Here is a 13,812-nt window from a genome sequence, read left to right as displayed (position 1 = left end):
ACACAATAACACTTTGCTGGTGGGTGTGGGAAGGGGCTGACATTCCTTCTCCAGTGCGGAGGAGGTCTGGAGGAAGAACTGTCCTGAAAACCTGAAGTTTTGCCCTACTACAGGCCTCTCTCTCCTTGTGTTTCAACACCTGAGCTCACCAGATTGCTCTCAGCATCACCCTCCCTACTTTCCCCCCACATTTATGCAGCAGGGACAACTGATATCATGGACCACCTGACTTGAGAAGGGCTCCAAGTTTTACTCAGGAATGTGCTTTACTCTCTGTCCAGCTGAGGCACTTACCTGCCCTTTAAATTCCTGACCAGACCCGTAAATCAGGTCCAAACTTGTATCTTGTTTCCCTCACACCTTGTCCATCTTCTTCTGGACATGTCTTCTCCACCTCATCCACTTCAGTGCCAGGAGAGCTGTAGCTGAGCTGAGACCAGGGCTGAGAGCATCCAGGCACTCTGCTTCAGTCATCTGCTGGATCACAGTGAGAACTTCCCTTCGGGTGCTGGGTCCTCGGAGCTAGTGCTCCAGGATCCTGAGATCTAGTGACTGGCTGGAGGCAGGAGAAAGGAGAGTGGGAGGAACAGTAAATCCCTTCTAGAGCCATCCACAAGGAGCGGCTGGAATGCAGAGTGCAAGGATGCATGGGGAAATTCCTTTTAGAAATAGGACTCTCTCAGCCTTGCACAGGTACAGAGGGATAGACAAGCAAAGGACATTATCCTTTCCTTGAAAAACAAAGTCTGTGCATGCTCAGATCTATCCAGGAATACTACCTGGGCAGGTTAGCTGTTTAATGGTGAGCTCCCATCCTCCCTATGGGAGGGCAGCTAAAAACCTTTGCTCCTGGCCTGAGATAGGTCATCCAGCAGGATCTCAGTGGGTGGTGCCCCCAGCAGCAGTCCTGCAGAATCAGGGCATCCCCTTGGAGCAGGGCTGTGCCATGGATCTTCTCCTGGCTGTGTGGGGATCAGAGGATAGTGAGTCAGGCTGTGTGACTGTGTCACGCTCACTGTGTGACTCAGACCTCCCTGTGGCCATGGGACGTGGCTGGATGACTGCAGCATCCCTGCACTGCCCCAGGGAGGCAGGTGAATAACAAGGGCACTGTCACCCCTTGGCTCTCTCCTACTGTTGGGAAAATACTGCCTCCAGCCCTGGTGCCTGGAGAAATATGGAGGCTTGGAGAAGGAATTATTGCTAATGATCATTGCTAATGATCATTGCTAATGATCGTGCCGTGCTTCAACACATGCCTTGTTTCAACACACACTTGCTTATTCCAAGCATCTGCTTCATCACTCCCACCTTTCCCTCCAGTGTCTTCATTCACCTTGAGAGCAAAGGATGGGTCAAGAAACAGCACACAGTTGTCACGGGGTTCTTGGAAACACCAAACAGTGTGAATGGCCTAAGTACAGACACAGAAATGCTTTCTCAGTTTTCCCTGAAGTGTTTATAGGCAATAAACCCACATCTTTTCCCATTGTTTAACTGGAAGAAATGATGAGGAACAGGAGTGAAGACAGACCAGTTACCATTTCTCACAGAATATTAAGCTTTCCACTACTCCCTGAACAATTAAACTGCTGGATGATGTGGAGATCAAGGGAGCAAATGAGTTCAGGAAGGGGACCAACAAGTTTGTGGAGGAGAGCTCTCCTGGCAGCTATTTAAACCAATGGGCTGACTGCAAGTCTTTGCCAAAAAGTCTCTTAGCCAACCAATGGCACAGCCAGAGAGGGAATTCTGCACTTACCAGGTTATACTCTCCCACAATCGTCTGCTCCTTTCCACTGCTGGAAGTAAAATATTGCAATAAACAGCTGTTTGGTCTCACACCATACAACAGATATTTTTTCGCTATTGTCATGGGGTTCCTTTGTTACAGCATTAACTCTCATTGCTTTCTTTTGCTTTTTTGACTCAGTTTAACAATGAAGGACAACTTAGACAGGGGTGAGATTTTTGCTATTTTTAAACATTTTAATATTTAAGCATTTTGTGCCAGTTTATTGAAATGTTAGTTCAGAGCCTTGCTCTCTACTTTTGTATCGGGTAGAAGGTGGCTGGAGTGAAGGGCAGGCAATGAAAAGTCATCACAGTGAAGGCTGGTTCCCAGAAATCACACATTTCTCTTTGTGTTGTGGGCAAGCATCTCCACCTCCTTCATGAAGCGAAGGCACAGCTCCTCCTGCCATGGCAGAGCCACGCACTGGACAGCCACTGGCAACCCCACAGCTCCTTCCACAGCCTGCAAAAGTTAAGGACAGTGCTGAGTCAGAGCACCAGAGCGCCCGGGGAGGCACGAGACATTATGGGAAGAGAAGGCAGAGGAAGACAAGCAAGGGAACAGCTGTCAGGCTGACACACACCAGCCTTGCTGCTGCCCCACACACAGGGTAGTAACACAGAGAATGCCAACTGCATGGCTAAACCAGCTCCCACTCTCATCAGGAGATGTAGACAAGCCTTGGGACAATATCCCAGAGGTGTCACTGTGTCAGTCATAACCTTCTTCTATGATTTAAGCCTTTTCTCCCCTGACCTCTTTCAGCCTCTTATCCCAAGGGTCTCTGTAGTGCCCTTGGTAATGCTTCAGTTCCTCTTCGTCGGCTCTCGTGACCGTGCTGACCGGCACCACCCCAGCAGGGAAGTTCAGCACGTTGTATAAATTGGTGTAGGAGGTCGCAGCTGGAAAAGATCACACAGAGCATGCAAAATGGCAAAATTCAGTGTGCGGGGCTAGCAGTGGCTTTCAGATGATAATCTGGGCTGCAGGAACTGTAATCTGGAGTGGCTGGACCTGAAGAGACCCTGAAAACATGCTGCCTCAAAGGGACTTTTTTGATGGAGAGGTTTGAGGGCCACATGGCTGCTGAGACCAGAGAGAGACCCACACCTTCACCTGTCAGTCATGTGGAGATCAGATCTGCTCTGGGAGGGACAGACATGAGTATTTGATCTGATTCACAGTCTGCATCTATATCTCCTACTCCCTGGGGAAAAGTCTCAGCTATCTTTTCAAGATATTCCTGATGTCCAGTTATGTTAACATCATCTTGGGGATTTTGGATCCCAAAAGGTCATTGCTAGGGAGATGGAGGACCCTGACTGTTTGCTGGAAGCTATAGAAAAATGCCTTTTTCTGCCAGTCACACGCAATGGGCCTTTCTGCTTTTTGCTAAGTCTTGGGAAATGTGAGACAGCTGCATTCAGAAGAGCCTGGCCCTGTACCAAAGTCTATCACCCCTCTGACAGCCACTCCTCACTGCCACTCTCTGCTGCAAGAGTAGCTCTTGGGCTTTCTACAGGACAGACAATGAAGGGAAAGTCACTGATGTACAACTGGGGACAGATGTGCCACTAATGGCTGCCCCATAATAACCCAACACCAGCAGCTCAGATGAGGTGGAGGAATGAGAAGACCCACTGAGGTGACTTCTCCCTCGCTTTCTTCCACAGAGGGAAACTGAGCAATGTACACGGTTTGGAGAATGTCCAAGAGACCAAAATATCTTGCTCCAGCTCTGCCCACAAACACGGCCAGGGATGCACCCAGAGACACCTCAGTGGAGATTTACCAAAGAGCTTCCCAGCAAAGCCGTGGTTAAAGGCTGGCCCCAGGGCAGGACAAAGGATCACATCCAGCCTCAGCTTCCTCCATTTGGCAATGAATTCCGTGCGGTAAACCTGGGAGGAAAGACAGAGGAGATGACAAAAGTGTCTGTTGGACAGCAGTGGCAGGTCAGTGCTGACACATAGGAAAAGGGGGGGAAAAAACCTTCCTGGATACAACTAAAAAAATAAGATAAAATCTGAGCTGTGCTTTGAAAGGGCCCTTGTTCTTCCTCCTTTAGGTTTCCTGTCAGAATACCATGTGCTGCCCAGACCTAGACATTAATGCTAGGTGTGCATTTCTCACTTGATTTCGTCAAGCATTAACCCAATCCTTCCCATGAACAGTTTTGTTTTTGAATTGTATTGAATGGAGATCAACAGCAGTTTGAAGAATTAGGTCTGGCTGACTAAAAATCACATTTCCTAAAAGATTTGTTTATTTCAATAGAAAGTTCTAAAAGACACGAATCCAAAATATTTTCACAAATACTTCTTTCATTCTGCCTGGGTATACAGGCGAGGAAAAGAGGCATCAAGAGACAGCAAGGCAAGCCTCAGGACATCCCCCCACAATGCAGGAGGCACAGCTTCAGGATTGTCCTGCAGATCCAAGAGAGACCTAGGTTTGTAGTTTGGTTTACTACAGCTTTGCTGAACATCAGGCGACGAATTAATCCATCCTCAAAGACCTGTTCCACTTGGTCTTAGCAAACAGACACGGAGGGACCACAGCACAGTTGTTTCTGCAGCCATAGTCTGGTTACATACAGACATATGTCCTATGGTCCCATCCCTGTTGTGCACAACTGTCTCACTCCAAGTTTTCTGTACAAGAGTCTTCCACATCTCTCACAAAAGCCCTGGCCTTGGAGCTATTTTTCAGCCTGACCTCGATTTCCACCTGCAGTCTGAGATTCTTCCTGATGAAAGTTCAACAAATGAGATGGGTTTCCAAGAAATACTGGCAGTGTAGCTACCCTATTTTTTTCTTTTTTTCTGAGAAAAAAGCTGGTCACTAGCCAAAAGTTTTGAATCAGCTCTTGTTTGCAGTAGATGAAAACATCTGAATATTGTTTCACTGAACAAAAGCAACTGCAAATATCTTTGAAGCCATCAAACCTTCTAAAGAGTTTTCTTTTTTTTTTTGGGGGGGGGGGAGCATTCCTTTGTTTTGTTTGCTTGTTTGGTGGGGGTTTTTGTTGGTTTCTTTTGGTTTTTCGTGTGTATTTTTATGTGTATTTTTGTGCTGGTTTTGTTTTTTTGTGGGTTTTTTTTTTGGGGGGGGGGGGGGGATGGGAGAGGAATCTGTTTTCACCTTAAAAAAACCCCTAATCCATTTCCTTCCAAACACTCCCATCAGCCCAGTGACCAGGAAGCTTTGTAGGAGTTTTCCCTCTGCCCTCTAATTTGTCAGAGCAGCCTGCTCATCCATCAAGTGACTGGCACTGATAGAGGCTGGGTGGTGCAGGCTGGGGGCATGTTTCTCCTCAGGGAGGATTGTGAGGGTGTCCCAGGAAACAGATCCTGCCCTGAGGGTGGACACTAAAACAGCTCAGCCTCTTCAGCCTTGCAAAACACCAGCTGAGAGAGGATACAATTGCTCTCTATAAATAGAAGTAGGAGTGAGGCAGAGGAAAATACCAGAGAGGAGAGGTGCTATTTGCACTCAAGGACAGAAATAAAATAAGGATAAACTGGAAGGGAATAAAGAGCACGGGAAATATGAAAGTTTCCAACCATCAGAGCAGGGAGGAGAGGAACCAGTCAATAAAATCAAACGCAAGCATAAAACTCAAACGGTTTAAAAGAGGAACCCGATCAGTTTGTGGGCAGCACTGGACACAGCTGCCCAGGAGAAAGCTTCCTGTCCAAGGTTCCACAGAGTTCACAAACACAGTTTTTGACTCCTGCTTTGTCTCTGCTTGACCGTTCAAGCATGGCCTTAGCTCTTGACAACATCACCTAATGCCTGAAATAAGGAATTTGCACCGAGAGACATAAAGAAGAAAAAAAAAATGAAGTCTCATTTTTAATGACTGTTCTTATGCTGTTTTTGCTTAGACAATCCAGGGTAAAGGATGATGATTCGTTTCCAACCCCAAATGCATTGCTCAGTGTGAAGCAATTGCTTAGAAACTTTAGAGATCTCTCACAACATTTAGTAAGGAAAAAGGGAAATAAGAGTCACGTTACCGCCACTGCTCCATGCTGATCCCAGAGGTTTTTGGCAGATCTGGAAAAGTGGCAGAATTAATCAGCTTTGTGACTGTGGCAACAGAAAAGAATTAGGAAAATGCACAGACAGCCCATTTTTATGAAAACTGCATGACCATTCTGGGAAAAAGCTATGGCATCATCCAGCTGATTCAGCTGGGTTCACATGTGCTTACAGGTGCATCGAAAGAGCTTATGTTAAAGCATGCCAGAACACCTAGACAGAAATCATGGCAGTCTCCTAAATTCACTTGCTCCCAGTTTGGTGTGTCTCTCCTTCTTCTGAAGGTGCAGGTACCTCACATGCATGCAGGGACCTCTGCATTAACTTGGCACGTGATGCTCTGGGCACCAGAATCCACCTGATGGTGGATTCCCATATCTCCCTGTGCTGATTTCTGTCACTAAAAAGATCCTTAAGCTCTTAAAATAACCTCTGGCTGAACAGCCCTGGATAACACAGTGCTGAGAGAAGGTGGTGCAGAGGAAGCCTATATTCATCTGGCTCAGCCTGTGCCACACAGCCCTGGCATCTACCTGCACGTATGGGTGGAGACATCCAAGCACATCAACTTTCTCTAGACCTACTTCAGTGTGTCTTACCCCACTCCACAGAGAGCACTGAGATCTCGAGCAATTCGTGGGTACTTTTGGAGAGAAGAGAAGAGAAAAACTTGGGGTTAGTCAACAACAACACAGCTGAAATAGCTGGTTACCATGTGACTGCATTTGGGAAACACTTCCCGTCCTAGCAGAATTGGCTCTGAAGAACTGGTAGGGTTTCCAGTGAAGTGGTTTTACTCCCCTACCTCCCTGCACATGGAAACCTCCCCACCTTGCTGATTTCTTATAACACAAATGAGACACGTCCACACACTTACTATGGGTTTCAAAAGGAAAGCCAAGATCCTTTTCACCAGAGCAGGAAGCCTGTAAGTATTGAACTGGGATTTCAGGTTGGGATCCACGATGTCTCCTTTGCTGGAAGGGCAGAGAGTAAAAAAGGACAATTCACTGTGCCAGAGCTACAGCAATAGCAGTGCTGCTTCCAAGGCAGAGTTTGTCTTGGAAGGGACTCGCTAAAAGACAAATCTGCCTGTTTCTAAGGAAAACACTGAACAATAGATGCTCACAGCAAATGTTACAGATAAATCAGTACTTCACTGCCTATGTCATCAGTGCTTTAAAAGTTCTGGAGAGCTTTGCAGTGGGGCCTGCTTCACCCTGAAGTGAGCAAGTGGCTGGCTGGGTATCTACCATGTTATCCATGCATGTGAACTGGCTGCTGCCCACGCTAAATTCATCCTTCCAGAGACTGCTCCTCTGCTGCTCCTGTATCAGTTTGCACCCACAAGAATATAAACACTCTGGATGCAGCCACTGGCTATAAGTATACAGTGCCAAGTCTCACAGCCCACACCAAAATAGGGATTTTACTCACAAGCAGTCCACCAGGTGAGCAGCACCATCTGAGAAAATCCCTCTGGTGAACAGCTCATCTACCATGTAGTCAATCTTGGGCGGTGCAAAGGGAACAAGCTGCAAGGAAACCATCCCTGTCCAAGAGGCAGCAAAGATGAATGACTCATAGAGCCCTCTGTGAACCTTGCTGCCTCACCAGTGAGATGCCTGGGAAGTGAAGTAGTTGGAAGCTTAGACCCTCCTCGCTGCTGTAGGACAGCAAGACCCCATTTTCAAAGGGAGCTGGGTTAGCAGTATCTGCCTGCTGTCCTTTCCAAGGCAAAACCACTTACTGTGACCTGGCACAGGCTCCACTCCTCCACATGTTAGAGAAGAATTATTAGAGGCTTCAAAACACCAATTTTTTTAAAATTAATTTGCATCATTGGAACAGCTCCCATATAGAAATCCCCACTGGTAGAACTGCAGAATAATTTAGGCTGAAAGAAGTCCCTGGGGGGTTAACTGCTCCACCTCGCTTCCCACTTACCCACCAAGAAATCTGTAAGCTGTGTTTAGTAGATGAGGGATCATGGAAACTGCTGTGCTTGATATTTATGGGAACAGCAAACATGATGGAAAAAAAACAGTGCTTGGGGTGACTTGGAGATATCTTAAAATAATTATCATGTCTGCTAGGCCAGAAATATAAACAAGATCACTTCAGTCTGGGAAATAAACCATTGCATTTGCCTTCCTCTATTATGAGCAGGAAAAGTGGAGATGGAAAGTGATTTGTCCAGACTTTGTAAGGAGCAGGGTAACAGCTCCAAGCAACCACAGGCATGGAAACCCACCGTGTGCCCTGCATCCTGGAGGAGCTTTCTTGTCTGCTGGACGGCCCGTTTCATGCTGGGTGAGGGTTGGAAGTAACCATCTCCTTCATAATACCCAATGCGAAGAGGATTTGAACTGGTGTAAACCTGTGAGAGGAGGAGCCACGACTTACACACACAACATATGCAGGATTGGATCATTCCCAGGGCTCAGGGAGGCACCAGCTGAGCTCCCCTGGGCTGGGGGAATGATGGGAACAATAGGGCTGGGCAAAAGCAGTGTTGTCCAGAACACAGGTCTGCACCAGTGGTCCTTGGCGTGGTCTTTCTGACACCGCCTCCTGCCTGCCAACCCTGCCATGTGGCTGCTTCTTTCCCTCACTCATGCTGGGTGTCCTCTGTCCATGTGAACACGTATTTCCCTGGATCCTTTGCTATCTTGGGACATGAAACCAGACAGGATTCTCCTGAGGTCTCACTTTGTTGCTGGGAACATAGAGACATGGGATTACCTCCTCATCGAAGGGGATGGGGGGCACGGTGGGGTCCAGCCGGAACATCTCCTCGCAGAGCAGCGCCCTCATGCACAGGGCCAGGCTGTCCACGTCCCTCGCCATCGGTCCCAGCATTGCTGTCACTGCAAGGACAAAGGTCCTGTCACTGCAGGCTGGTGCTGTCCCATGTTACCGGTAGGGGTCCAGCAGGGAAGAGTTTCAGTCAGGCCAGGGAAGAGGAATGAGGAATGAGTGTAGCGTACAAGGAGGTCCAGCAGGGATAACCTGTCAGTCTCAAAGCAAGGGCAGCCTACTAAGGCTGACCTTCTGGGCCAGGCTTCTGCAGGCACAAGGAGGGAGGGCTGCAGCCTTCTTGCCAACAGCAATGCTGCCCAGCAGCAGCTGAAGCTGGCAGAGTCTCCTGGCACATCTCCAGTGAAATATCCCAGGCCTTTGGGATGTGCATCTCACACCTCTCCTGCTACACGTTGCATTGCCTGGACAGGTGTTGATTCCTTTCTGCTCAGATTCAGCAAACATCTGCCACCATCCAGGAGAGAGTAAGTGGTGTAAAAAGGTAGTAACACATGGCAGGTCTAATAGGTCACTGGTTTGACTGGCCGTGAGACACATCGTTGAGCAAGCACCCTTGCTGGCATTTCAGTTGTAGGAGATGTAAGAAGCAAAGGTTTGACAGTAGTGACATGTCATCAGGATGTACTTACCTGATTGCATTCCTACGAGAGGAGAAACGACACCCTGTTTGCTGGGAACATAATGGGAGAAGCAGATTAGCAGCACCTCTGGCTGTAAGGCAGGTCACCACACTAAGCTGCAAACTTCCCATTTGCCATCAGTCAACATCTAGTAGGGCAAAAGGTCCTGCACTTCCTAGGCTAGAAAAACTTCCATGGTCTGTAAGCTGCTAGGGGCTAATCATCTCCTTTCCCTGGTGCATCTAATTCCTCATCTATGGACAAATCACCTCTGCTAAACAGAAAACTCTTACAAGCAAAGCAAGGGCTGGAAAATATCTGAAAAGGAGGTGACCCTGTAGCATTTGCTTTCAGCTTCTTGGTCAGGGCTATTAAAAACTGAATAAGTCTTTGTTGTGCTAACAGGTAGAAGTCATCTTGTATCATTAATAGAACCTTTAGCTCAAGCTGGCACAAGGGCAGGTTAGGTGCTAACTTAAGCCTGGTAGAAACCATGGACACTACTGCAAAGTTTGATGCACTTTGAGGGGACACCTTGCAGTCTCCACACTGGGTGGAAGAAGAGGACAGAAGCTGGGATGTACCTGATCCTGTTGCCTGTGGGTTTGAGCCCACAGAGCCCACAGAAGCTGGAGGGCAGGCGGATGCTGCCAGCTACATCCGAGCCGATGCCCAGGATGGAGCCTCCCCCTGCGATCAGAGCTCCCTCCCCTCCTGAGGAGCCCCCGGGGCTCTTCTGGTGGTTTAGAGGGTTCAGTGTCTGGCCAAAGATGAGGTTGCTGCAGTCGTAGCTGGGGAGAAGAAGATCAGCAGGTGAGTGAGGTACTTCTGCCTCTGCAAACCATAAATACAGGGCACAGAGCATCTGTACAGGGATGAGAGTGGAATTAATCCCAGCAGGTAGAATCAGCATGAAGTAGATTTGTTGGCACAGCTGAATTTAAGGAGAAAGAGGCATCAAATATGAGAGAAATCATTTCAGATTGAAATAAGGAGACAATTAACTCAATGTGCATGATTAGCTTGGACAAGGGGGGGAGCTTGCCCACACTCTCTGTGATAGCAAGAGTCACGTATCATAGTGTTTTCATGAAGGAAAACATGCAATTACTTTATCATTGTCTGTGGGATGTTGGTTTTCACAAAGGGGATTGCCCCCTGGTGCTTTAGAACCTGGACGATGACACTGTCTTCTTCCTTCACTTGGCCCAGAAACTTCACCATCCCTCCAGAGGAGATGTGGCCCTTGGGGATGGGAAACAAAGCTCTTTACGTACAGGAGAAATCCTGTTTGCCACAGGAGGCATCATGATTTATGTCTGTTATTGTTACAGTTCCAAAGTTCCCACCTAAGTTTTCTCAGAGGCAGAACAGGACCTGACTATCCCAGGGAAAACCCGATCAGAGCAGGTTAGAAATTTCTGAAGAAAACAAGATTTCATCAGAAGAAAGGCAGGTTTGCTGGTCCCACAATATTTGATCCAGATTCTTGTCTGAGAGAACTCTTAGTCAGTCCTGAGGTCAGGATGGGACATCCTGGCCTGTTTCCAGCTCCAAGCCAAGAGGCAGGGGAATCTGGGGTGTACCTTGCAGTTAATGTGGTCCTTGATGCTGATGGGAATGCCATAGAGCAGCCCTTTTTCCTTCTGCTTCTTCAGTTTCTGGAGCTGATCCTCACAGCCATGAATAAAGTCTGTCACACAGTTCACCTCCCGATTCACCTCCAAAGCCTCTCCAGAACAGAGAGGAGCAGCAAGACAGAAGAATGGGTGGAAGGAGACATTACTTATATTCATATAAGTATATGAATATAAATATATACTGAAAATGCAATCTCCTCAAACCTTCAGCATATATTTTTCAGATCTTATCTATAAACTTCAGGTGTTTCTTTCTGGGATAATTTTCTGCCCTGGATCTCTGTCCTACTTACTTGCCTGTAAGCCACGCTTCAGACATCCCAGTACTGACAAATTGTAATCCCCAGCATTGCTGCTTCTCTCAGAAAATGAGCTGGTTTTTAATTTGAAAGTCCCACTGTCCTCCATGCTGAAAGCATCACTCACTTTGTCCATGTAGGAGTAGAGGACACTTTCTGGGGACAGGGACCCCTCCTTCAGCTTCTCCGCCAGCTCCACCATTGTCAGCGAGAGGATATGTGTGGTCTGGGTGCCTGGGTTCTAAAAAGAGTAGGAAATTGAGTGCAGAGGGAAAAAACCAAAAGAAAAGGCTGGTGTTGAGGCTGCAAATACCCTGTTCTAACATCTGCCCAGCAATCACCTTGAACGGAAAATTTTAGAAGACATGCCCTGTAGAAATGCAGACCTCCCACAGAGCACTGCGTGTGCTGGAGCAGGGAATTTGCTGACGGGGAAATTTGCTGAGTCTTAGTTCATAAAACCAGGATCAAAACAGGGAGAAAACTCCTCCTTCACTGGAGAGTTGTGTGAACCTGTAAGAGCGGTTTGACCTGTCCCTGTTTACTCTCCTACAGGCCTTCACCCCTCTTCTGACTCTAACTCTAACTTGAATAGCAGTTCAACCAGCTAAAGTTTTACAAAATTTATCATTAACATGGGAAAAAAAAGTGTGTAGGCTGTTTGCAACCTCCCCTCCAAGAGAAGAACAGCAGTAGGTGTTTATTATGGGTCTAAGACAAATCCCAGTTCCAAGTACCTGATCTCCTAAAATCCAGGTGCTTCTTTACCTGGGCATGGGCAGGAGGAAACGGCTTTTGGTCACTGATGTGCAGATGCTGGAAGGATGTGAACTCCCCTTGTACTTTGAGGGTGATGGGGCACTCAGGTCCCCATGGAGGGGGAGAGGTAAGGAGGATGGGAGAGGAAAGGCTTGGCAGTAGGGATGGATGAGGAGAAAGGGCATATGGAGGTCTGGGGTGGTGATCTGATTGAGAAGGTCCCAAGCTCCAATCTTTCATACTCAGAATTCCCTCAACAGGTCTGTATTAAGAAATACTTCCTTTACACTCCCTGTTATGGGAGGGGTTTTCATGACAGTGGAGGGTGATGACCCTTAAAAAACATTGGATTGGTGACGCTGGAAAACATGCATGTGCCCTAACCACCGTTCAGAGAGGGATTGATCAGAGCTCCCCCATTTCTTTGGTTATCCAAAATGTAACTCCTTCCTCCCACACACATTTTCCCTCAAATTTACCTGTTGCTTAAACCTGCGAGCTGCCTTCTCCATCCTTTCCAGGGCCAGATCCCGAGACCTCCTCGCCTCATGCATCTTCTGCTGGACCTGCCTGTGTCCCAGCCATTTCAGGAGCACGACAGCTGCAGCTGAACTGCAGAGCAGAGCTGAGAGGGCACGAGGGTCCCCCCCCGATGGATCCAGGACCTGCCACAGTCGCTCTTGGGTCATGATTTCTCTCCCCGTCCTTTCAGTTCGGGTCCAGCCACAGACACCTGAGTCTCCCACCTTCTCCTCAGCAGGGCAGATAAATGCAGACTCTGTGACTGCCCTGCTGTGCAGGATCAGCTCTGAAGCAGAGTTGCCTTAACAAAGTCCAGGAATGCACTTTCTAGACCATGGACTTTGAAAGGGTCTGCCTGCTGGAGCAGTGCTGTGGGTCGGGCTGCAAAGCCATATGCTCAGCTTACTCAGTTTGGGGGGGCTTCTCCAAGGCTGGGGTGTCCCCCAACTCTGTGTCTCCCCAAGCCACTGTTTGCTGCTGTCCCTGCTGCACACAAAGCTGAGTGCCTGCAAAGCCCAAGTCTGGGCTATCCCTACCATACCCACACCTATTAATTAATTAACATTTACACTCATTAACTAGAGGTGCTTGGCCATCATCCCTGTCCCTCAGGCAGCATCACCTGCAGCCCTTTGAGCCTGGGAAAATGTAGCTCTGCTTGTTCTGGGGAACCTCATGCAGGGAGTGAAAATGCCCCTGTGGAGAGGTGGGAGCTCGGGAGAATGAAGAGAATGCAGGTGACTCTGGAAATGCAGCGTGGAAGGAGCCATCTGAAGATGCCTTCAAGGAGTATGACTCCTCTGTATCATTTTCAAGCCAAGCCCCTTTGAAAAGCCTTTTGGCAACCTGGATCAGAAGGTGAGCACTTTTGGGAAATCCCCTCTGCTGGATGCAGAGTCCTATCTGCTCTCCAGTTTCCAAGCCATCCTCCAGCCAGCAGGATGTAAAGGAGCTGGACCACGTAGTCTTACCAACCCCAGGAGCTGCCCCTTGCCATGGGTGCTGTCCCTGCCCAGGACTGTCCCGTGGCTTAGTGTGGAAAGGAGGGGCTGAAAAAATTAAGCTTATCTCAATCCTCAGGTATCTGCAAGCCCACAGGGAAGGAACAGGGCATGCCTCCAAGAGCTCATTGCCAAGATGCAAGGCAACCCAGCTGTACCTGAGGAGATGCTGGCCCTGCTCCAGGCAGCAGGGTAGCAGAACTTGTAAGGGGACTGCATCCAGGATAACCATTGCTCTCTGGTGGAGAGGTCTGGTTTGGGGACCGAAGTGAGCGATTGTGCTGCTACCCTGTTACCTGCTTGCCT

General features: G+C 48.2%; 2 protein-coding genes across 3 annotated transcripts in view; both read right to left on the bottom strand.

The window, feature by feature from the left end:
* The window catches only part of POMGNT1 (protein O-linked mannose N-acetylglucosaminyltransferase 1 (beta 1,2-)), a 166,927-nt gene that overhangs the window by 142,716 nt on the left and 10,399 nt on the right, over positions 1–13,812 (bottom strand). The window lies entirely within an intron of this gene.
* On the bottom strand, positions 2,000–12,823 carry LOC135419164 (vitamin D3 hydroxylase-associated protein). Of its 2 annotated transcripts, XM_064665327.1 has the most exons (15): positions 12,463–12,823; positions 11,352–11,465; positions 10,872–11,015; positions 10,397–10,530; positions 9,870–10,076; positions 9,295–9,335; positions 8,588–8,712; positions 8,097–8,222; positions 7,280–7,377; positions 6,720–6,819; positions 6,442–6,485; positions 5,818–5,857; positions 3,588–3,696; positions 2,552–2,697; positions 2,000–2,257 (listed from the first exon to the last, which is right to left on the bottom strand). In XM_064665327.1, the coding sequence occupies exons 1-15, from the start codon at positions 12,670–12,672 to the stop codon at positions 2,129–2,131; spliced, it is 1,767 nt and encodes a 588-aa protein (XP_064521397.1). In that variant the 5' UTR covers positions 12,673–12,823; the 3' UTR covers positions 2,000–2,128. The 2 variants fall into 2 exon arrangements, with proteins under 2 accessions (XP_064521397.1, XP_064521399.1); XM_064665329.1 differs by lacking the exon at positions 2,552–2,697 and having other exon boundaries at positions 2,006–2,257.

The sequence above is a fragment of the Pseudopipra pipra genome, chromosome 9, assembly GCF_036250125.1.
Source record: "Pseudopipra pipra isolate bDixPip1 chromosome 9, bDixPip1.hap1, whole genome shotgun sequence".
Classification (NCBI taxonomy): Eukaryota; Metazoa; Chordata; class Aves; order Passeriformes; family Pipridae; genus Pseudopipra; species Pseudopipra pipra.
Note: the sequence above shows the minus strand (reverse complement) of the source record. Positions and strands in the feature narration are given on the sequence as shown.

What these genes read in the sequence shown, in the direction of transcription:
- LOC135419164 (XM_064665327.1), bottom strand. Translation starts at nt 12,672, where the DNA reads ATGACCCAAGAGCGACTGTGGCAGGTCCTGGATCCATCGGGGGGGGAC. An exon ending in CTCGCAGGTTTAAGCAACAG is followed by an intron (nt 11,466 to 12,462) that starts GTAAATTTGAGG and finishes TACTCTTTTTAG; the next exon opens with AACCCAGGCACCCAGACCAC. An exon ending in CTTTCCTTTTGAAACCCATA is followed by an intron (nt 6,486 to 6,719) that starts GTAAGTGTGTGG and finishes TCTCTCCAAAAG; the next exon opens with TACCCACGAATTGCTCGAGA.